General features: G+C 45.6%; 1 protein-coding gene across 1 annotated transcript in view; it reads left to right on the top strand.

The window, feature by feature from the left end:
- The window catches only part of LOC146784531 (tetraspanin-15-like), a 284,252-nt gene that overhangs the window by 237,824 nt on the left and 23,041 nt on the right, over positions 1-23,387 (top strand). Inside the window, exon 6 of the mRNA XM_085633458.1 lies at positions 15,744-15,797. Coding sequence (XP_085489584.1) covers positions 15,744-15,797 — 54 coding nt within the window. The remainder of the gene's footprint in view (positions 1-15,743; positions 15,798-23,387) is intronic.

Below are 23,387 nucleotides of genomic sequence, written 5' to 3'. Positions count from 1 at the left end.
TTGATATCAAATGGTTTATTTTCCACCACTGTGCCTTTACATTCGAGATCAGGAACCCACATTCTTGTCCCAGATAGGACCTCATATGGAGTGACCCCCCCCCCGCCCCCCCAGAGAACTTCTTGGCAAATTGTTTAATGAGCATTGGACCCCATACAGATGTTTGACCCACCCATCAACCAAATCTAAGACCCTACCTGTTATAGACCGCTTTATGTCCCGGTTTTTCCTTTCCACAACCAAATTTCCCTTAGGATGGAATGGAGATGAGTACTGCAATGCTAACCCCAAACTGGCCATGGCTTCTTTGTAAGCCTGAGAGCTAAACGCAGGGCCCTGGTCAGAGTGTAGCGTATGTGTCCATAAAGACTCGCAAATCTTTTATAACAGTTCGAGTGTCAGCCAAGTGCTGAGGCCACATCCATAGGAACCTTGAGCACGAATCCACTGCGACCATGATATATTTATAGTTACCATCCCTTTGCAAGGGACTGCAGTGATCCAGGTAAACACAAGCTAATGGTTTATCTAAAATTAACAGGGGTGTCTGCGCAGGACGTTTCACTGTAGAGACTTTCATCTTCTGGCATATTTCACATTCCAAAACATAGTTTTTGGTCTGTTTCCTAATGCCGGGCCACCAATATCTCTGTTTTAATAACGATACTGTGGCAGAAACACCTGCATGGGCAGAGGCTATCCCTTCATGTGCTTCTAGGATTAGTCCTAATCTACGTTCCTTGTTTGGAATTACCCTATCCCCCACTCCAGGGATTCGAACAAACGTAATGTTGTTCGCATCAATTATATACGAGTATTTGAATGGAAACTTTTTAGGTAACACTGCACCACTGCCTTTCCTTGAAGCATTGACTGCCAACAATATCTCACTGTCTATTTTCGTTGTTGAACGAGTGATTGCAGCTACGGAAGCCGTTTGTACAGCCCCCTTCACGGCTTCATCAGCCAATGAATTCCCTGCAACGTGAACGCCATCACGTTGATGACTAAGCGTGTGTATCCATTTTGAAGCCAATTCTGTAAATATTCATTGTACGATTGTACACAGTAAGAAGAATCGCACACTATAAGTGTGGGGAATTCGCGATCCGTATTTTCAAGTGCCAATTTGAATACCTGTAGTTCAGCTTGCTGAGCTGAACAATCTCCTAGAGATTGTGTTTTAGTGACCATTGGTAGGAATTTACCATTACGCATACGGCCTTTAACGATTGCACATGCTGCACTGTAAGCTTGCTTACTTCCTGTAGCGGGTTGTGCCGATCCGTCAGTATAAATTATAAATTCATACTGGTCAAGAGAAGGAATCTCAATAGGCAGAGGACATTCATGTACGTATTGCAGGAATGCTTGTGTTTTTAAGTAAGGATCAAAATCATATTCAACATCTGTTGCAGCAAGAGAATTAACCCATTGTATCCATCTTGTATGTAAAGCTTTTGCATTGTAACTCCCTCTAAGGCTGGTACCGGAGTCACGACAATAATGCGTTTCCCCTGAGCTAGAGCGCTTTCTTTTGCTACAGCGGTTTGAACTGCTGTCAGAAGTTTTTTCTGTCGAATCGTATTTCCGCTTGTGTGTACAAATGTGATTTGTATGCAATTGGTATTTTTTCACCTTCATTAAAAGTTAAGTAGGTGAATCCACATTGACCCGAAATTATTCGGATCACTAAATTGCGTGTATTTACGCGTGTTTGTAAGTGATTTGTTGCTAACATGTCAGCTTGAAGTGAACGCAGGATATCTGGGTGTTCTTGTGTCCAATTTTTGATTTTGAAATCAGGTTTGATTAGTTCGTAGAGAGGTTTAACACTTTCTGCGTAATTTAGAATGTAAGTTCTTCCAAAATTCATGAAACCTAGAATCGACTACGTTTTTCAGCGTTTTTGGAGGTTGGAGCAGCGCACATTTTTCCAAAGAGTTAGCTGCCAGGCTTTTGCCTTCACTTGAAAGTTCATATCCTAGGAAAAGGACATTGATATGGGTAATTCTGGATTTTTTAAAGTTGAATTGATAGCCCTCAGAGGCGAAGCCCAGTATAATGGTATTCACCCTGGTCAAGTGCCTATCCAGGTCATCGTCTGTCAGATAGATATCATCGACATAGGACAATGCCTCGTCATCATAAATTTGTAGTAACTCTGTTACTCTTGCTGAGAATAACCCCGGGCTGTTCTTGAACCCCTGTGGGAGTAGACAAAAGTGACGCTGGGTCCCCATTATTGAAAAAGCTGTCAAGTACCTACTTTCAGGTGCTATGTTTTACCAAAGAAACCATTTGAAATGTCTAATGTGGTTTTATATTTTTTACGCACAATGTTATTCATTAATGCTGTACTGTGTGAATTTTGAACTGCAAATGTCTTAGAACAAGTGTTCAGGTGTCTGTAATCCAAAACTAGACGATATGTATTGTCTGGTTTGGAGGCAGGAAACGAAGGATTGTTCATTGATGAGGTACGTGTTTCAATCACCCCTTGGTATTCAAGTTGATCTAAGATTTCCCTGACCTCTTTTTTAGCTTCTTGCTTAATTGGGTACTGCCTTTGTGCAGTAGGTTGATTTTTTTTAAGTGTATCTTGTGGTGAGGTGAGTCCTCATCCCTTCCTACATGATTTTTGTGTAATGCCGGGGCCTAGGCAACTGCCCATTTCCTGGCATATGTATATTTTAGGTGTATTGGAACATGGTTGGAGAAGGCTGGCATAATGATGTCTTCGCCATGTGGGCACTCCCTGACAAATTCTGGTAGCCAGTCTTTTTCTGCTAGAAGTATGTCATAACCCCTTGAAGGTTTTTCCCAAAAGAGTGCTTTCACTTTTCTTGGTATGTCTCCCTCCATCCGGAGTGTTATTTCATACAACCTTGTGGAGTACTAACCCTGGTGTCTACAGTCTCAACTGTTATGTACTCCTTCAAGTCCACTATCTCCAGAAGTTCCTTCAGGATCTGGCGAGCTATTGTTACTTCTGCTGCACTGTCCAGCATTGTCTGAGCCCATTCTCCGTTCTTGAGTTGTGTCCTCAGAATTCTCGACATGTCTGATTTTCAGACCTGCTACCTTTTTCTTAGTGAGTTGAGGTCTTGGTTTGTTTTTCTGAACGTGTTGATCGTCTCTGGACTTCACACGTTCTTCCTTGTGATCTGACCGTCCTCTTCTTTCGCATGTCTCGGATGATGTCTGAAAGGTACGAGAGGAGCGTGTATCAGTATCTTGATACCTGTCAGTCTTTTTCAAATTATCCCTATTGCTGAGGTTATACCTCCTGTCAGAGTGCTCCTTTTGGGGAGACCTACCTCGGGATTCAGAACGTTTCTCTTTTGAATGTTTGTTATTTTCCCACTTCTCTTTAGAAGATGTAGGGTTGTGTTTAATTGAGTTCTTTTCAGGACCCTCAAACAGTTGTGGTTTAACTGGTTTCCCACCTAAACTGTCTCGTCCTAATTCTTCATAGGATTTTTCTATTATTCTGGGTAGTTCATGTTGATGTTCCGTTACATTAATTCCCTTAATTTCTGGTGGATCGCCACTGATGCTGCCTCCCCTTTAATATTAAATAATATTATTGTTGAGATCTGGTTGAAGTTTTTCAGTAATTTCATACCTAAGTTCAGAGCAGGCTCTGCCCCATATTCGTTTTGAATTTGTTTCAGGACATCAGGTATTACCGCAATAGACGGAACACCATGTGTTTTAGTATAGATGGTAGCAAGGACTGTGCCCCAAGAGGTGCAGTCTTCCAGATGTGGTGTGATCCCCATTGGTAAACAGATTGTTAGGATTCTGTGTTTCTCATAAAGGCTAGTATTTGGAAGCACTGCTTCGATTTGCGTAATTTTTTGAGTTATCCAGAATGAATTTGTTCACGTTTTGTGGGCATTTGACCCATGACTGCGTGTAAAGTCTGTGGAGTAATTTTTAGTGTATTCCCCTGGTGAGGGGTTTGATTTGGAATGGTTATTGGTGGTTGGACTGTTAAAGTCTGCATGACATATTGTACTAACTGTCTGCAAATTTTTATCAACTCTTTGAGTTGAGTGAGTAATTCATCGTCTGACATTGCTTCAATGTCAGGATGTGGTGTGTAGCCAGCTAAAACCGGCCATTTCGCTCCTGGTCTACCTAGTGGACCAAGCCTGGTAATGTGATTGTAATGTTTTAGGGTGCCTTTAAACCAGAGCTGATGCTCCTGGTATGCGAGTGGAATTTCAACATCCTCGAAGGGAATGTATTCGTCAGGTGGTTCATCTTCTTTGAAGAAGTGAAACATTTTTGTTACTGGATTTGATTCTGGGAATACTATCCATGAATAGAACACCTCTGTCTGAAAAGATTCAAGTGCCTCTATCACAAAAACTGCTCTACCACCTCTTGGTGTTAGGCCGTGTTTTTTAAGTTTTAAAGTGATGGCTCTCCTTAAATTTGGATGGATGTTTATAACACCCTCATCGGTTTCATTTAAACCTGTAGTATTAAAGGCTGCTACGACTCGGTCAGCCGCAGCCTCTGTATTATCCCTGTTTTGGGACATTGTTTTTTGAAAAATGTAGAACAAGTTTCAAGGAAACAAAGATAAGGTGCACGATATTTTGGAACACTGCATCCTTCAACGTTGAATAAACCAAACAGTTAATACATAGGATTTTCGTCCTACTCAGCTACGGCGGATTTTCTCCCTACCCACTCCAGACGTCTTATGGAGTATTATGAGTAGGGGTCTCTGAGAAAAGCACGACTGAGTTGCTTCAGTATCTAGTGTTAAATTAGTGCCTTACCAAATGTTGGGCGCCATGTAGTGTAGTTCCTATTTCCCTTTATAGGCTCTGCGCATTGGAATAATACAACACTATAGTTTTTGCATAGGACTAAGGTCAGTATTCTCCTATCAAGTACATTAAACTTAATTACTTGTGTGTGCCAGCTAACTCAGAGGTCACTAGAAACTTCTCGAATGAACAAGAAGGGATTAGTTTCTGACAACCGTATAAACATGACAACTCTGTTTCTCTTAGAATCGGAACGCGTCTCAGAATCGTGGAAACAATGGATAACAGTTTCACTTAGTCAATCGTGCATGCTTAGTTTCTCCAGAGGTACACAGAAATAGATAGACGGGCATTTCAATAAAAGGATTTATTGAACTGTCTTGTTTCTCGTGTAAGAGATATGAGCTGTTACAATCATTAGACAGTAAGCAAGATATAATCCGCACAGCGTAAGCAGTAAGAAGAAATAATACTGCAATAGCATTGTCTTTTAGCTAAGACACATAATCATATATACATACATAACTAACACAGGATAAAAAGTGAATACTCGTCTAATGCTTCTAAATAGTTCTACCCCAGTGTATCTAACCTAGGTGTAGTACTAGGTAAGAAGTAGTTGCTGTTTTATTATAGTATGCTATATACTAAGTTTTAGTATGCCAAGAGTCCCTCTAGGTTCTAGTCAGCTCCATACCTTTTAGTATGAGAGAGGTGGGTATCTCTTTCTGGGTCTCAAACTCTAACACCCCGCGAAGGGAGTCAGAACACTGAAAGCTGGATTCTCTGCGAGCAGGGATGACAGCGTCTGGTCAGTGCGTCAGGCCGGGATATGGTCTCTTCCAAACTTGCCGTGGCGAACCGTGCAGTCAAGTCGTGCCGTGGTTTGCCATGGTAAGGGAAGGTATATTTATACCTGGAAGGTGTTTAGGAATGCTAGGATTGACGTAAAGACGGGCAGAGGAAGACGTCATGGATGAACCCGTAAGGAATAGTAGTTCATGCATAATAGATGAGTTCTTGGAAAAATCAATAATCCTAGCTGGGGAAAGTCCTTTCGGCTTATGGGTCTGGTTTCTAAGAACTCGTTGTGACGTGGGATGGACGGATGTAGGTGACCATGTCTGTATTTGGTTAGCATAGCTAATGCCTAAATAAGGACTGGATTCCTATGCCTAAATCAGGGCAAATACGAATTGTGCCTATATAAGGACTTGATTCAGGGAAACCTATATACGGGTATCTAAATCGAAACACAATATCCTTATGGACCAACTTCCCACAGCTTTAAGGCAGTGCCCTGACCACCTGAAATTTATGAAGGCTTTGAAAACTGCACTCTTCTAGATCTGCCCATTATGACAGCTTTCTTTGTAAGCCTGCGAGCGCTGAGCTACCCCTCAGGGGGTGATTCAAGCACTATATAAGCACACAAACTAAACTAAACTAATTCCGCTTTTGTGGCAAATGCAGATCTTGAATTTCACAATCCCAGAACATTTAGGCCAAAATTTATGATACTGATATTTTTTTCTGCTCACCCTCAGTTACAATGGGTTTTAGCTTTGCGTGTTGGCCTAAATTTCTCTTTTGCCAGCCTCTATAGACTACTTTAAAGTTAGCTAATTCATTTTCAAAAATAAACATGCCTAGTTTTTTTCCAATTAAAATCTATGAATGTGTTATATAAAGGCATGTTTATTGTGTGGGTAATTACAAGGAAGGAGAGATGCATACATTTTTATTTTGCCATTAAGGTACTTGAGAAAGTGTTTGGCCATGATTTGCACAAATACTTTGGCACTGACTAGGTTGGTGTTGAGGTGGAATCGGTTTTAAAGGTTGACAGTGCTTGATTTTTGCTGGTATGCTTTCTTTTTTGTTAATTCAATTCATACTTATATTTTTGTCTTTGTTTAATTTTTAAACAAAGTTTGTTGTGCTGTAAATGCTTACTACTAATTAATTGTTCCTCCTTTGCATTGCATTATGTATTAGCAATACATTATGTATTGGACAAGCTTAAAGCCTGTCAAAAACATTAAAGAGAGCCTTATTATCAGCATTAAGAAAGCATAATTTGCCTATTGGTCACCTTCAGCTAGTCTTCTCTGTTTTTTAATTCAAGCGCACACTGTAGGTTAGGTATGAAAGGTCCATTGTACTGGGACGAGGAAGGGGCCAGAGGCAACTCTGCAGTCCGCAAACCACTTCTCTCTGGATTACTTGCAAATAACATCATACCTTACAGGCACAACAACTTCACCCATAACATGATTGTTCCAAAAAAACTGTACGCAACAACAATTACTATTAACTTTAAAAACATGTTTTCCTATCTAATTTTCAAAAAGCCCCAGTAGGAACCATTTAATTATTAAATGTTTTACACCCATGGGACCATGGCCTCTATCTGAGGGCTCCTGGCCTGTATGCCTTTAAGGCTTAGGGGATGAAAGTGGCTTCTGAAACCTAAGGTAATACTTGTAGTTTCTCTTCATTTTTCATCTCCCACTCCTCCGTGGCCTTCAGCTGTGGCAGTCAAAGAATTATGCCTTCCTAATCCCTTGGTCGAAGCAGACCCCAGGGCTTCCCTCTTGTTACTGTACCAATCAAGGTTGTCACCTTACAGGGCAATCTTGATTCATCCAGTGGGCTCATAAGGTCCCACCCTTCTATGATAGTTAAGAACAAGCAAAACCACTACCACTGATCCTCGGTTCACTGAGTGGTGCTTGAAGTTTTGTTGTTGTGCATTCCTTGCATTAGAATAGGTTCATGCCATGTCACACAAGTCTTAAATTTGTATTTAAATGGTTCCATCCTGGAATGCAACAGTACCAGTAGGCTTACACTTCCATCCATCCACACAGTCCCCACCTCCCAGCACAACACCCCCCGACTATACATCCATTCATAGGTGCATCTTTGTGATACCTGTTTGTTAGAAATGAGGGTCTCTAGTTGGCAGATGTAGGTACCTTTGTCCAAATAGGGACCCTTGCTTCTAGTCAGGGTAAGGGGGATACACTCCTAAAATAACCCCTGCCCACCCCCTTGGTAGCTTGGCACGAGCAGACAGGCAGTGTGTAAAGCATTTGTGAACCGTAATACAGTGAAAACACTACAAATGGACACCACACAGTTTAGAAAAATATGTCATCTTTATCTAAACCAAAACAAGACCAAACAACAAAAATCCACAATACAGTAATAAAAGTATGACTTTGAGTTGGTAGAAATAAATCAGTTCAAGCAAATTACAGATGCAACACTTTTCTCACAAAGTACTTGGGATGCGTCACGCAAACAAACAAAACGGGCCGCAGGGAAGGTGATGCGCCAGTCCCTTACACTCAGGGAAGGTGATGCGTAGGTTCATGGCTTCGGGGGAGGGGATGCGTCGGTTACCTTCTACAGTGCAAGGGAGGTGATGCATCGTTCCTTACCGTAGAGGAGGAGAGGCATCTGTTTCTTACTGTGGGGAGGGGAGGGGTGCATCGGTTTCTTACTGCGTCCCCCCCAACGATGCAACAGAATTGGCGCCTCGATACGATGATCCGGTGATGATGCGTGAACTCATGCAGCTGCACAGCATGCCTTGGGTCAAACTTGGTGCAATTATCTAGGACTTCTGAGACCAGTGCACTCAACACGACGTGCGGCGATTTCTCGAGCCACGGCAGGTGTTGTGATGGTTTTTTCGGTGATATGTCAAACAGGTGCGGCTGCGTCTCGCTTCTTTGAAGTTGCGTTGATTTTCCAGCTCCCATCAGAAAACAGTCTCTATAGGTCTAGAACAGTAGCAGTCACCTCTTTGCAGATTAGAATTCCCAGCAAGGAAATTCAGGGGAGCTAGTGGTGAAGTCTTGTTGTTCGTGAAACTTCAGAACCAGAGGCTAGCTCAGTTTCAAGCCCTTGGAGATCTTCTTTCATGCAGGTGACAAAGCAAACAACAAAGTCCTTTTCTTGGCAGCAAGTAGCCACTGCAGGCCAGCCCCAGACAGCAAGCAGCGCAGGGGCAGCATTCCGCCTCAGCTTCTCCGGTTCTTCTCCTTGGCAAAGATTCCCAGAAGTTATCTAAAAGTCCCCTCTTTTTATACACAAAACTCTATTGTTCTCTGAAGGCAGAAAGTGTCTGTACTCCGCCAAAACCAGTTTTGTCCTTACTGGTGCAGCTTCCGGTTTCCGGTCCAGGGAGGACCTGGCTTGGGAGTTCGGGCTGGACTGTTCCCATGAGGCACAGGGTCAAGACTGATTTGTATATGGCCAGGTCTAAACTGGGGTGGCATGTTGAGCAAAAGAATGATGGATTTAACCCAGATCTCTTGATTGGGGGTGAATGTTTAGATTTGTTCTGCATTCCGTCCATCAACTGTGTGTCTTTTGCTTCCTCTTCCATCCCAGCATCTGTTGCTAGGAGCATGCCCACTTCGGACCTCTCCAAGTGGGGCTTTAGGCAGTTCACATGCAGGCCCCGCAACAGGTTCCTTGGAGACTGCAAGTCCACCAAGTAGGTGACATTACTCTTGCGCTACACCACCTCAAATGGTCCGGTCCACTTATCCTGGAGCGCACAAGGCTTCACTGGGGCCATGACCCAAACTTTTTGTCCAGGCTGAAACTCAATTAGAGTGGCATTCTGATCATACCAACGTTTCATTTCCTCCTGGTTGGCTTCCAGATTCGCCTGAGCGAGTTGTCTACTGGGAGCTTTCTCCCAGCCTTCTTTCACCAGACTCAGAGGTCCTCTTCAGGATGGCAATACAGCAGTTCAAAGGGACTGAACCCTAAGGACTTCTGTGGTACCTCTTTGTAAGCAAACAGAAAGGCATGGTAAGAGGACGTCCCACTTACGCCTCATGGGTTCACCAAGACCCATAATCATGCCCTTCAGGGTCCGGTTGAATCTCTCAACCAGCCCATTGCCTTGGGGGTGGTAAGAAGTGGTGAACTTGTATGTAACACCGCACTCCTGCCACAGGGACTTCATATACTTAGATATGAAGTTGTTTCCACGGTCGGACACCAACTCTCTGGGGAACCCGACACGGGAGAAAATCCCCATCAACCCACGACTCCCCACGGGGGCCGTCACAGTCCGGAGAGGGAAGGCTTCCGGGTACCGGTTGGCATGGTCCACAAAGACCAGGATGAACTTGTTGCCCATGGCTGTCTTGGGATCCAGAGGCCCCACAATGTCAATACCCACTCTCTCAAAAGTGGTGCTGACCACAGGGAAGGGTTGGAGAGGAGCCTTACACTTCCACCCACTCTTGAGACTTGCCTGGCGAGTCTGGCAAGACTAAAATGAGTATCAGAGTGCTTGTGCATTTGGGGCCAGTAAAAGTGGGTGACAAGCCTTTCAAAGGGCTTGTCTTGCCCCAAATGCTCTGCCAAAGGTACATTGTGAGCCAGACCTAGTAGGAAGGCTCTGAAGCGCTGGGGTACCATCAGCACATGGGCTGACCCAGGCTCAGCAACCTTAAGCTCGCTATATAGGAGATCATTCTCCCAGTATATCCAATGTGATCCAGACGGATCACCTGCTGCCTGGTTTGCAGCTGATTGCAGCAAACCAACAAGAGAAGGGCACTTCTGCTGCTCATGGCAAAATTCCTCCCTGGTGGGGCCTCCTTCCTGCTGCCAATGGGTCAGCGCAGGCAGGTCCCCCAGTTCAGCCACTTGTTCCCCTGTAGGCTCAAGGGCATACCCCTCAAGGTTTGCCTCCTCCTGGACCGTGGGAACTACAGGGGCCAGTTTCCTGCACCCCTGCTTTTTCTCTTTCTGGCAGGCACCTGGGCCACTCTTTCAGGCTCCAGGTCCACTTCAGTGCCCTTACCGACTGCCATGGGCCGAGTGGTCACACACGCCCACTCAGGCAGACCCAACATCTCTAAATGAGACCTCTGCTCTACCTTCACCCAAGGGGAGCTCTCCAAATCATTCCCTAGCAGACAGTCAACATGCATGGCTGGCCTCACAGCTACTTTCAAGATACCTGAGACCCCCCCCCACTCAAAGGGAACCTGTGCCACTTTGCAGAGGCACTCTGAATTGTCAGCGGCAACTACTGGGTAGAATGCGTTGCGGACAACCTGCTCTTCAGACACCAGCTGACAACTGACAGCTGTCGCACTGTTCCGGTGTCTCTCAGAGCCTCCACACAATGGCCATTGATGGTCACCCACTGCCTGTACTTTTTAGTGTTTTTTTTATTTGAGTTTTATATAGCGCTGGCTAGATTCGGAGGTAGCAAAGCGCTTCACATAGGGTTCCACAAAGTTACAAAATTACATCAGTTACCAGTTACATCGGTTACTAGAAAAACATTTCAAGAGCGTAAAGACGAGATAAATGGAGCTTAGAAGGGAGAGGGGGTAGGGTAAAGGGGTAGGAGGGAAATAGGGTGGAGAGACGAGGGAGAGTCTGCCCAAAGTCCGGCTGGGTAGGTGACGGCCAAGGGGGAAGTCCACAGCCCATCTCTTTATAGCTATCAGGTAGCTCCACCAGGCATCGACCAAATGGCTAGGTCTCAACAGAAAAACATTTAAAAAGCATAGGCGAGGTGAAAATGGAGCATAGAGGAGGAAAGAGGGTAGGGTAAAGGGGTGGGAGGAAGAATGCAAAGGCGAGACGAAGGAAGGTCTGCTCAAAGTCCGGCTGGGTAGATGACAGCCAAGGCGCCATCTCCTCTATACCTATCCGGTAGCTCCACCGGGCATCGGCCAAAAACTAGGTCTAGCGCTTAACATAAGGAAACATTGTGTTACAAATTACAAAAATGATCACATTAATTACAGAGAGGTTACAAATCCAATACAGGAGTTATTAGCGACCATGAAAAACAAGATCCACAGAAAAGAGAGGAAAAAAAAAGAAAAAGGTCAGGGAGAGCAGGGAGTCTACAGGAGGGAGTCAGCAGTTGAGAAAGATACGAGACATAAGTCCGAGTTCTGGCTGGGTAGGTGACGGCCTTAGTGGTGTGCCAGAGCCTGTCTCCGCTATAGCTGTTGGGGCAGGTCCACCGGGAATCGGTCATACATTTCGGACTCCGGCGGATAAAGATGAGAATCAGGAAAGGACCAAAAGTCTAGAGTCCAGAGACTGGCTGGTGGATCTGGCGAGGGTGGTAGGATAGGCAGGGGAGTGTAGCTTGGCAGCCATATTAAGGTCAGGCAAATCGAGTCTGTTGATCTCCAAGACTCTGTAGGTGGTGTTGTCTCTAGATCTTAGGATTGTTTCCTCAGCTAAGCCCATCGGACCCCCTTGTCAGATGGGACATCTTCCCATACCGCTGAAAATACATTGGAGCAGTGAATCAGTCACCAGATGCTAGAAGAGTAATGGGTCAAAATATTTTTGCAGAAACAATAACGATCATCTGTAGGTCAAAGGGCGAAGCACTAGCAAAGTCGCTGGGGAGTGGATGCACCGGGCACTCCAGCCCGAAGAACGAACTCAGCAGAATCGGCCACAGTACTCGGCAGCGAGGGGGTCAGGCCGCACCGGACCGAGCAGGCGGTGTTTCAGGCTGCTGCGTTTGAGCCGGCCAGGTGCAGGGTTCTAAAAATTCCACCAGCATATGAGTTCTTGGGACCATCTCCCTGTCTCCCTTCCTTCACTAATGAAGCGGCCCCATCACCCCGCTCCCCAATCTCTCTCATCGCTACTTCACAGGCTTTGAACCACTGCCCAAAGTGCTCATGCTTCATGAAATCCTTGATAACATATTTGGGAATGTATAGCTTTCCTTCCCCAGGCACTGATGGTGTGCTGCCACCAGAGGGATTGATTTCTAAACGCTGCGCTTACAGATCCAACTCCCTCAACCCTCTCTCATGCTCTAAAAGCATCTTATTTTCTTCCATGGCCAATTTCTTGCTCTCCAGCTTCAATCTCTTATGCTTTATGTCACCCTGGCTCCCCAGCTTGAGCTTAGCAAGCTCCAATTCATGCACTCTGCTTCTCTCCCTGTCCTCTAACTCCTCTGAGGACAGACCCTTTGTAGACACACTGCTGCCCACCCTGGAAGTCAACTTCCCCCCAGTCAGGCCCAACAGCCCTCCTGTTGCCCATCTAACTTCTTTCCCATAGGCTCCTCTGTATGCTCACTGGCATTCCTAGATTCCAACCAGGCACTCTGCGCCTTTTGGTATCCCTTCTTTCTGTGAGACCTCTCATAGAGATTTACATTTTTTTGCAGACAGCTTTAAATTGTGGCACAGTGTAGGTATCAACCCTCTCTTCTTCAAATTCAATATCCACAGATGCAATGGATGCTGGTTTACTCATGGTGAAAATTGGCAGTTGTCAAAATGCAAAACATTCCCAGGAAAACAAATTCTACCAAATGTACGTGGTTACGCAATGGTCTGCACTATACTAGTAGTGTACACCAATCACTGTATGTAAGTCACAAATGCAAGTCAAGATCCTCTCCGCTGACCACCAGTGCTAGAAATGGGGGTCTCTAGTTGGCAGAGGTAAGTACCTTTGTCCAAATAGAGACCCTTGCTTCTAGTCAGGGTAACAGGGATACACTCCTAAAATAACCCCTGCTCACCCCCTTGTAGCTTGGCACTAGCAGACCTCCGAGGCAGTGTGTAAAACATTTGTGAACACATACAGTAATACAGTGAAAACACTACAAATGGACACCACACCAGTTTAGAAAAATAAGTCACCTTTATCTAAACCAAAACAAGACCAAACAACAAAAAGCCACAATACAGTAATAAAAATATGACTTTCAGTTGGTAGAAATAGTTCAGTTCAAGCAAATTGCAGATGTGACACTTTTCTCACAAAGTACCTGGGATGCGTCACGCAAGCAAACAAAACGGGCCTCAAGGAAGGAGATGCGTTGGTTCCTTACACTCAGGGAAGGTGATGCGTCTGTTCCTTGCTCCAGGGGAGGTGTTGCGTCGGTTCCTTACTGCAGTGCAGGGGAGGTGATGCGTTGGTTCCTTACCGGAGAGGAGGTGATGCCTTGGTTTCTTACTGCGTGGAGAGGTGATGCATTGGTTCTTTACTGCCTCCCCCAACTATGCGACAGACTTGGCCCCTCAATGCGATGCGACGATCCATTGACGATGCCTGAACTTGTGTAGCCGCACAGCAGGCCTTGCATCGAACTCTGTGCGATGATCTCGGACTTCGGAGATCAGTTCACTGCACCGATTTCTCGAGCCACGGCAGGCACTGCGATGGTTTCTTCTTCGGTGATGCGTCAGAAACATGTGCAGATGCATCTTGCTTCTTCGAAGTTGCGTTGATTTTTCCAGCTCCCAGTGGGAAACAGTCTCTAGAGGTCCAGAACAGCAGCAGGCACCTCTTTGCAGATTAGGATTCCCAGCAAGGAAAATCAGAGGAGCTGGTGGTGAAGTATTTATGTCTCTGAGACTTCAGAACAGAAGGCAAGCTCAGTTTCAAGCCCTTGGAGATCTTATTTCAAGCAGGTGACAAAGCAAACAGCAAAGTCCTTTTCTTCTTTCCTTGGCAGCAAGTAGCCACTGCAGGCCAACCCCAGACAGCAAACAGCACAGGGGCAGTATCCCTCCTCTGCTTCTCCGGCAGTTCTCCTTGGCAAAGGTTCTTCTTGATTCCCAGAAGAGATCTAAAAGTCTGGGTCCCTCTTTTTATACACAAAAATCCTTTGTTCTCTGAAGGCAGAGTGTCTGTACGCAGCCCAGGTCTACTCAGCCCAGCCCTGACTCATTAGACTTCTAGAGCCGCAGCCCTTCTCCAGCCCCTGTCATCTTAAAGACAGACATGCAATACACAAACCTAGCAGAGGCACACTGGATGGTTGGGCAAGAAAATACCTACTTTCTAAAAGTGGTATTTTCAAACACAGAATGTAAAAATCACCCTCTCTAAAAGATGCATTTTAACATTCTGAGTTCAGGCATACTAAACTTTATTTTTCTACCTTGTTCCCAGGGCCAGTTATGTCTATAAGATGTTATAAACAAACTCCCCATTCTGTCCTATAGTAACAGGTAGCCTTGCAATAGTTAAAAACGAAATTGTCAGTATTTCACTATCAGGACATGTCACACACATCAGGGCTTGTCCTACCTTTCACATACATTGCACCCTGCCCACAGGGGTACCTTGGGTCTACCTTAGGGGCGACTAATATGTAGAAAAGGGAAGGTGTAAGGACTGGCAATTGTGTGCACTTGCCAAGTCGACATGGCAGTACCAGACTGCACACAGGCTCTTCAATGGCAGGCCAGAGTTACATTTTACTGGCTGCTTTGGTGGGTGACGCAATCGGTGATGCAGCCCTCCAGCAGCATTTGATTTACAGGCCGTGGGCACACACTGACTAGTAAATCAAATAGCCAATCATGGAAACACCAATCCATAACAGTAAGTTTACAAAGGGAGCACTTGCACTTTGGCATTGAACAACAGTGGCAGAGTGCCCAAAAGCATCAAGACCAGCAAAACAAAGTCCAACACACAGCAAAAACACAGGAGGCAAAAGCAAAACAAATGCAGGGGAGACCAACACCAGTGGTGCCAGGTCTAACACTGTTTTATATGAAAAATTGTATGCAACTGGTCATAAGGTTTCTTATTTAATTTTAAGTCTCTCAGTTTAGCTGTGGGAAGCATTCAACCATTAATATCCTGGGTTAGTACCCCCAAGGGAATGCTGGCTCGAATTGACTGCCGAATACTCATGATCGGCAGGGTTTGGAGGATGAAATGAGTCCTCACACCTAGTTCATTCATTATTTTTGTTCTCCATCTGTTTTCAAAATCCAAGTGTAGTGGCCCTCCTGTCAAGAAAATATACAGCTTGAATTTAATAGAAGTCAAATTAATAGTACTGTTGGATGGCAGGTAACCTATTTTTCCTAGTCAAAATGGTCGCTCCAGATATTATTTAACTAAAATGCTTCTCTTTCCTTTAAATTACAAATATTTTTTTTCCAGGCTTCCGGAGGAGTCAGAAACACGTTATGTGGTTTTCAAGTCCTTAATAAAGAGGTAATCTTTCTATTCTATGTCGAATAATGTTTCCCAGTGATTTTTTTAAGGAAATTTAAATTCAAAACATTGTCATAGTTGTTAGTTACCAGCAACCAGAATTGCTCTCCTGGATATCACAGTTCCCGATATCAGAAGGCCCCCATTCCCGGCCATTGGAAATAGTCCATTACATCAGTTTGTTTTTCAAATTTCAAGCCACTGTGCGGTATGTGATGCATTTTAGGGTTTGTTTGATTGGAGCTAACATTGTATATCAATGTGACAACTGAGGCTCTGTTGTATAATAGTTAGTGGGCGTAATCATAGGTTAATCAACCGAAACTGAAGTTACCAACTGTGTGTGGTCTGCAGATATTGCGTTCAGATGTCTTACTAATGTTGGCAAGTTTTGCTTTTCTAAATGGTTCATAGAAATTATATACACCGAGCATAATCAACTTAAAAGCGTTATAAACTGAGCTGGATGGAATACAGGGGTACCACTCTAAAAATTATTTTCTCTGAGTTGTCAGCAAGCTTGTGTAATGCTAGTTAGACTGCATCAGTGAGATCAGATGAGGTGTTTGTGGCCCACTTGTTTAAAATGAAACTCTAGGTTTGTGTAACGGTAAATCTAGGAGCATAAAAAGAAGCATACTTTTATAAAGTGCATGAAAGAGTCTGGAAATAGCAAGTCGTTCATGGCACGTCTGATCAAAAGGTCCCTGCAGACTGGTCTGATTGGGTTGGGTAGATAATACCCAAATTCTGCTGCTAAAACTAACATACATTGGCAAAGCTAATAGTTCTTGCTGTTGCGACTTGTCAGCTTTTCCAATGTTTTTTGCTGATTCAGTGCAGCATCGGCAAAATGAAATGCTTTTTGCCAATGCTATGTAACATCACCAAAAATAAAGTACTGTAGAAAAACAGTGCAATGAGTCGTGTACAAGCTGTGATGTTCCAACAAACCAAAAGGTTTGTCATAGCCAAAGGAGGTGGCAAGCGGGTCTAAAATATTTTATTAGTGGTGCTGCATTTTTTGTTTTATGATTTATGTAGGCAACAAAGTGGGTGATGTCACTGTGTGTAGGAAAGGGGGTTTCTGTTGCAGTAACACCCCAACTTTTTGCCAAACTACTGATGCACTTTTACTTGATGTGCCCGGGGTCCCTGCCAATCAGGTTCCCAGGGCCTTTGTTCTTTCCCCAAAACTAACCCAATTGGCATCTCTGGCAACAGGTCAGCCCCTGGTAAATGGTACCACAGGTACCCAGGGAACTGTGACCAGGGAATAACTCTAAGGGCCGCAGCCTTTATTGTACTACCCTTAGAGGCCCTGTACCTTTACACAAACACACTGCCTTTGCAGGCTGCGTGTTTTGGTGCATGTTAGACCTGGCACCTTGGCGTGGGTCTCCCTTCCATTTCTCGCTGTTGCCTCATGTATTTTTGCTGGTGTTAGTTGCTCAGGGCCGTGTGCCACTGCTGTCCAGTGCCCCAGTGCAAGTGCTCCCTATTGTAAATTCATGTATGATTTGTGATTCCATGATTGGTTGGTTTGGTTTACCTGTCAGACCCTAGTACAGTGCACCAGGAGTGCCCAGGGCTTGTAATCCAAATGCTGCTGGTGGGCTTGCAGCACTGGTTATGCCACCCACAGAAACAGCCTGTAAAAGTGTGTCTAAGGTCTGCCCTTGCAGAGCCTGCATGCAGTCTGGTACTGTCATTCTGACTGGGCAAGTGCATCCACTTGCCAGTCCCTAAACCTTCCCTTTTCTTCATATCAGACACCCCTATGGTAGGCCCAAGGACAGGGTGTATTGTAAGGATAAGGTAGGACATGCCCTGGTGTGTGTGGCATGTTCTAATAGTGAATTTCGTTTTTCACTATTGCAAGGCTACCTGTTCTCCATAGGCCAGAATGGTCAGTTTGGTTATTACATTTTATAATCCTAACTGACTCAGAGAACATGGTAGAAATTCGAATTTAGTATGCCTGAACTCAGGATGATAAAATACATCTTTTAGTGAAGTTGGTTTTAACATTCTGTGTTTGAAAATGCCACTTTTAGAAAGTAGGCATTTTCTTGTCTAACTATTCAAACCTGCCTCTGCTAGGCTGTGTATTCCTTTGTCTGGTTTCTGTGACTGACAGAGCTGGGGAATTTCAGTTGACAGGGTGAGGTGTCCCAGTGGTGAATAGAGAGATCTGCATCTAGATGGGTGGGAGGAGTTGCACCTGGGACCTGAATAGGGCTGTGCCTTCCCTCCACAATGCTGGCTCCACCTCCTGGGGCGCGGCTGATGTCTCTGCCCTGCACAGTGAATGAAGAGAAGGAATCCTGTCAACAAAGTGCTCCAGGGCTGTACTTGCCTTCCACAATGCTGGCTCCACCTCCTGTGGGGCGTCTAATGTTTTTGCCCTACACTGTGAAAGGAAAGGAGAAGTCTGGTAAACAGAGTGCTCAGGAACTGGTAGGGACTGGACAAAAGGCCCCTCTGCACTCAGAGGACAAAGGATTTTGTAGTATAAGTATTGGGACCCTGATCCCAAGAATTTAGATCACTTTGGGAAAACAAGAAGAACCTCTGCTGATGGAGGAACCAGAAGAAGCTGAAGAGGAACTATCCCTGAAACTGGGGGATTGGCCCGCAGTGGTTGCCTTACTGCCAAATAGAGGAGAAAGGAACTTTGTGTGTACTTTTGCTCAACTTGTGAAGGATCTCCAAGGGCTTGGAAAAGAGCTTGCCTCCTGCTGAAGTCTCAGGAACAACAGACTTCACCCCCCAGCTCCCCAGAGTTCTTTGGAAGTGCCTGCTGCTGTTGTTGGGCCTTCTGAGGGACTGCGTGTCGCAAGGAGCTGGAAGCGCGACTCAAGAAGGAGAAGCGTGCCGCCGTCGGAGCTGTTGTCGTCGCATCTCGTAATGGGTGTCGCCGCTGCAGCATCGCATCGAGCAGAAGCGTCTTGCATTATCCCGGAAGGATCTCGCAACGCCGAAGAAGCGTGTCGCCATCGCAGCCATGGTAGCTGACACATTACACCGCATCAAGAGAAGAGTCTTGCATCGAGGAAGAAGCGTGTCGCCATCGCAGCCATCGTAGTTGTCGCATTGCACCGCATCCAGAAAAGCACCTCGCATCCACGGAGAAGCGTGCCGCCGTCGGAGCTGCTGTCGTTGCATCGCGTAAAGGGGTGTCACCGCTGCAACATCGCATCGAGCGGAAGCGTCTCGCAAATGTCAGAGAAGAGTGTCGATGCCAAGGCCGATGTCGTCGCATCGCGTAAAGTGTGTCGCCACTGCAGCTGAAGCGTCGAGTCTTCTCGCAACATTGGAGAAGTGTACAGCATCTGGAAAATCTTCACGTCCTTATTTCTTTGGACCAAAAACTTAATCGCATCAACATCGTTGCAACACTTTCATTGCCCTGCGTGTCGCATCTAAAAGGTACATTGACTTAAAGTGTTGCATTTAAGAACTAAAGAGAACTAAGCTAAATTCTACCATCTAAAGTAACAGTATTGTGTATTTTTGTCGTTTAATGGTCTTGTGGTAAATCTATATAAAGAATATTTATTTTTTATATAAAACCTGTGTGGTGTCCATTTGTAGTGTTATCACTTGATTACTGTATGTGTTCACAAATGCTTTACACACTGCCTCTGAGATAAGCCTGTCTGCTCGTGCCAAGCTACCAAGGGGGTGAGCAGGGGTTATTTATGAGGTCGCTATTTGTCACAAGTGCATACCTGTGCCAACTAGAGACCCCCAAGTCTAACAGTGCAGAACAAAGTGAAGAGTCGACATGTCACACATCGCTGTGTGCCATACCTACAACCCACTGCCCTGCCATAGATCAATCTCCCCTCTAGTTGGGTGCTCTATGCCAGTAGTGAGGGTACAGATGCATGAGCCTTATACCCCTACAGTGTCTAAGTTCATTCTTAGACATTGTAAGTGCAGTGCTACCATTAAGAGTATATGGTGCTTGGAGCTTGTCATTACGAACTCCACAGCACAATAATGGCTTCACTAAAAACTGAGAAGTTTGGTATCAAGCTGCTCAGCATATTAAACCCACACTGATGCCAGTGTGGGATTTAATGAACACTGCACACAGAGGGCATCTTATAGATGCCCCCTGAAAAACTACCAGCTTCTGGTGGGTTTCCTGACTGGTACATACCAGCCTGCCACCACAAAACATGTTTCTGGACCCCTTGGGTGGGAGCCATCACTCCCTGAGCCCAAAAACAAAGCCTTTCCTGGGCGGAGGTGTTCACACCTCCCCCAGGCCGGGAAGAGCCATCTGTGGCAGGGGAGCTTCAAAGGCCTGGCAGCCATTGTAATGCGACCCCCAGCCTCTCCTACTATCAGGAGCAGGCCCCCTTCCTATCGCCCCTCCTTTTCGACAGGAAGACAGGTGGGAAAAACTAGCCAACCTAGAAGGTGTACCCACCACTGCCAACTCCACACCTCAGGTGAGGAAGGTGAGGTGAAGCCCACTCTTCAGTGCCTGCCACCTTCAAGATGGCAGGCCCTCCCCAATCAGGATTAGCGATTGTGCTCACTCTCCCATGTGGGGTCAGCACACCAAGGGTGTAGTCAACCTAAGGTCAGTAGCCCATTTGGCCACTGACCTCGAGACCCATAAAACGCCCCCTAAATGCAGTATTTAGGGGGCAGCCCTGAACTAAGAAAGAAGATTCCCGCAACCTAAGAAGAAAGAGTACGAAAGAAGACGCCCAGCAGAGGAGACTGCAGAGAACAACTGACTTGGCCCCAGCCCTTCCAGCCCGTCTGCAGTTTCCAGAGATCCTGCGACAAATATGTTCTTGTCCTGCCGCCAGCGACCTCCAGAACTCCTGGGAGGACTGACTGCCTTCAACAAAGACCGGATCTCCTGTGAACAGCAGTTCTGTTCAGAAGAAACCCCAAAGAAAGACTCTGAGCCTGCTGAGGAAAAAGAAACCCGATGCCTGGAACCACCACTGCACCCGACGCCTACGGCCCGAGTGGCCCACCGGTCCCAGCGAGGTACTCCAGAGTCCGAGCTCACTGTGGGTTGACCCCTCCAGGACTCCCTGACGTCGCCTGCTGCCTCTACATGGAGACCACCCCCCAACCGGGAGTGGCCCAGTAAGGTGAAATCTGACCTCAACAGGCACCCCTGCATCCAGCCGCCCTGTGCCCTGGAGAACAGAACTCGAGGTGAACCTACATCCCCGAGCCCTCCAACTTACCTGCCCCGCTGTTGGTTCCTCCTGGAAGTCTTCCTGGCCTGAGCCTGCAGCTGAAAACCAAAACTGAAAATCCCAATTGAAAACAACAGTTCACCCGACGCCAAACCAGCATCCTGCACCCAACCTGCGTGGCTGCGGGTGCACTTTTTGTGCTAAACAGGATCCCCCTTTGCCCTGAGCCCAACACCAGGAGCTTGGCTCCCACAACCAAGTGGCCTGCTCCTCAGCAGCCACCAACCGGAGGCCCCCTATTCCCCATTGGATAACATTGGGCCTCAACACTCTGCACCCGGCCGCCCTAGTGCCGCCGAGGGTATAGCAAGAGTGCATCATGGACCCTGGGGGACCCCAAAGTCTACCCCCAGAACCTCAACTCCCACTGCCAAATACTTACCTTTAAACCCATAACATTATTTTCCTCCATAGGATAACATTGACTGTTTTTCTTGGAAAAGTTTCTAAGTGTGTAGTTTGAAAACCTAAAGAAATTCTTTAAAATTGTGCTATTTAACAAAAAACGATTTTACTTACCTGTTTGCAGGAAATGCCCCAGAGTAGTATCCAGGTATACTACTCTGAGTAAGAAAAGTAATCTAAAACTAACTTACCTGGTATTTTACTAAAAAGGCCATTCAAGTCTGTGCTGTATTTACAAAGCATTGCATTTGTCTGAAACAATACTGTAAGTCAAAACAAAGTGCATATACAATTACCAATCCAAACTGTATTACAACTGTATATATTCTGCAAAGTATGTATCACTTACCTGTGCCAGGCTTTCTTGGTTCTTGGAAATAAAATAACTAAAAGAATATTTTTATACAAAAACAATTGGTCTGAAGTTCAGTCTTTGAGTGTGTGAATTCATTTGCTGACTGAGTGTGCACAACAAATGCTTAATACTGTCCTCCGATACTGCCTTACTGCTCGACCACACTAACACAAATTGAGAGTGAGGTGCTATCTAACTTTACCTCTGCCTACCTTTGGGGATCCACTGGACTCTCTGCACACTGTACCTCACTTTGGTATAGTATATACAGAGTCATCTTCCTACAGTGATGTCATTGTGTAAGTGGGACTATGGTTCCCCCTTGGCAGAGTTGATTTTTAGGGTTGCTGCAGGATTGTGTCGAGTTGTCTCAAAGCCCCAAGAGAACCCATGAGACGTCTTTAAATTAAAACATCCAGCTGGTGACCTGAATGGTAAAATTGTGTCCGCACAATAAAGTCCAGTGCTGTAGTTCTGGTGGTTTGCTTGAAAGTGATTGGTTCTCCCTTTATGACTTGACATGGGCATGGTAGCAAATATGGTAGTGGTAAAAGGTAGTAGTGGTCTGCCAGGAAAAGGGACGATTTGCAGTGATGACTTGAAAAAGTTAAGCTACACTTGAGGGTAATGACTGTGAACAGATGTTCATATAGGCCACACCATATCTATTGATTTTGATTTCTTGTATGCATAAAAGTGCAGCACCGCATCACCTCTTTGTTTGTTGGCCCTCCTGTGAATTTATATGTATCTTTGCAGCGCTGTCCACAAACTGTCAATTTACTTTCCGAGATGGTGAAAGGGAGAGAAGAGAGAACAAGCATTGGTAAATGCATTAGGTTTCACCTAATTAATAAGTTGAGTGAGGTGGGAGCAGTGTATGCATGCATGTGTCTGAGTGCAGGGTGAAAGTGACTCATTGCATGGTGATTGGTTTGTGTTCCGGGCAGAATGAGAATTGTGTGAGTGTACATTGTGACATATGTTACCCTGTAAGAGGTGCTCAAGTATAGGGTGAGCGGTATGCCACTAGTATAAATGCAGGATGAGCGGTTTGAGTTCAGGCTGTGATGTGTGGGCAGAGGGTGAGAGGAATATGTGTGCTGGGAGAGAGGTATGTCAATGGTGTATGAGTGGAGAGTTAGCACTGTGTGAGTGGTGGGTGAGCAGTATCTGGCTGCCAGGGCAATGTCAGGGTGACTATGCAGAGTAAATGGTGAGTGTGCAGGGTGAGCGGTATCTGAGAGTAGGTGAAAAGTATTAAAGTTTTGTGCAAGGTTACAAAATGAGGCAAGGCTGTGCTGTGTCCTAATATGCGGGAGACAGCTGCCTGGGCACCACTCACCTCACCCGGCAAGGCACAGCTTGTCTGTTCTACCACACATGGCATGTGAGCAGTGACCATCTGAAGGAGGAGAAAACAAGCCTCTATCGCAAACAATTTGGTGTTATTTACTGCACACATCCAGGCTGCTGCAAAAACTGATGGCGCATGCAGACACAGGATGCACGGCCTGTGTCACAGGTACCATAGGACTACGTATGCACACACAATATAGTGTTCAACACATTCAAGTTTTCTTATATGGA

Source organism: Triturus cristatus, chromosome 11 (assembly GCF_964204655.1).
Source record: "Triturus cristatus chromosome 11, aTriCri1.1, whole genome shotgun sequence".
Taxonomy (NCBI): domain Eukaryota; kingdom Metazoa; phylum Chordata; class Amphibia; order Caudata; family Salamandridae; genus Triturus; species Triturus cristatus.
This window is presented reverse-complemented; position numbering and strand designations above follow the sequence as displayed.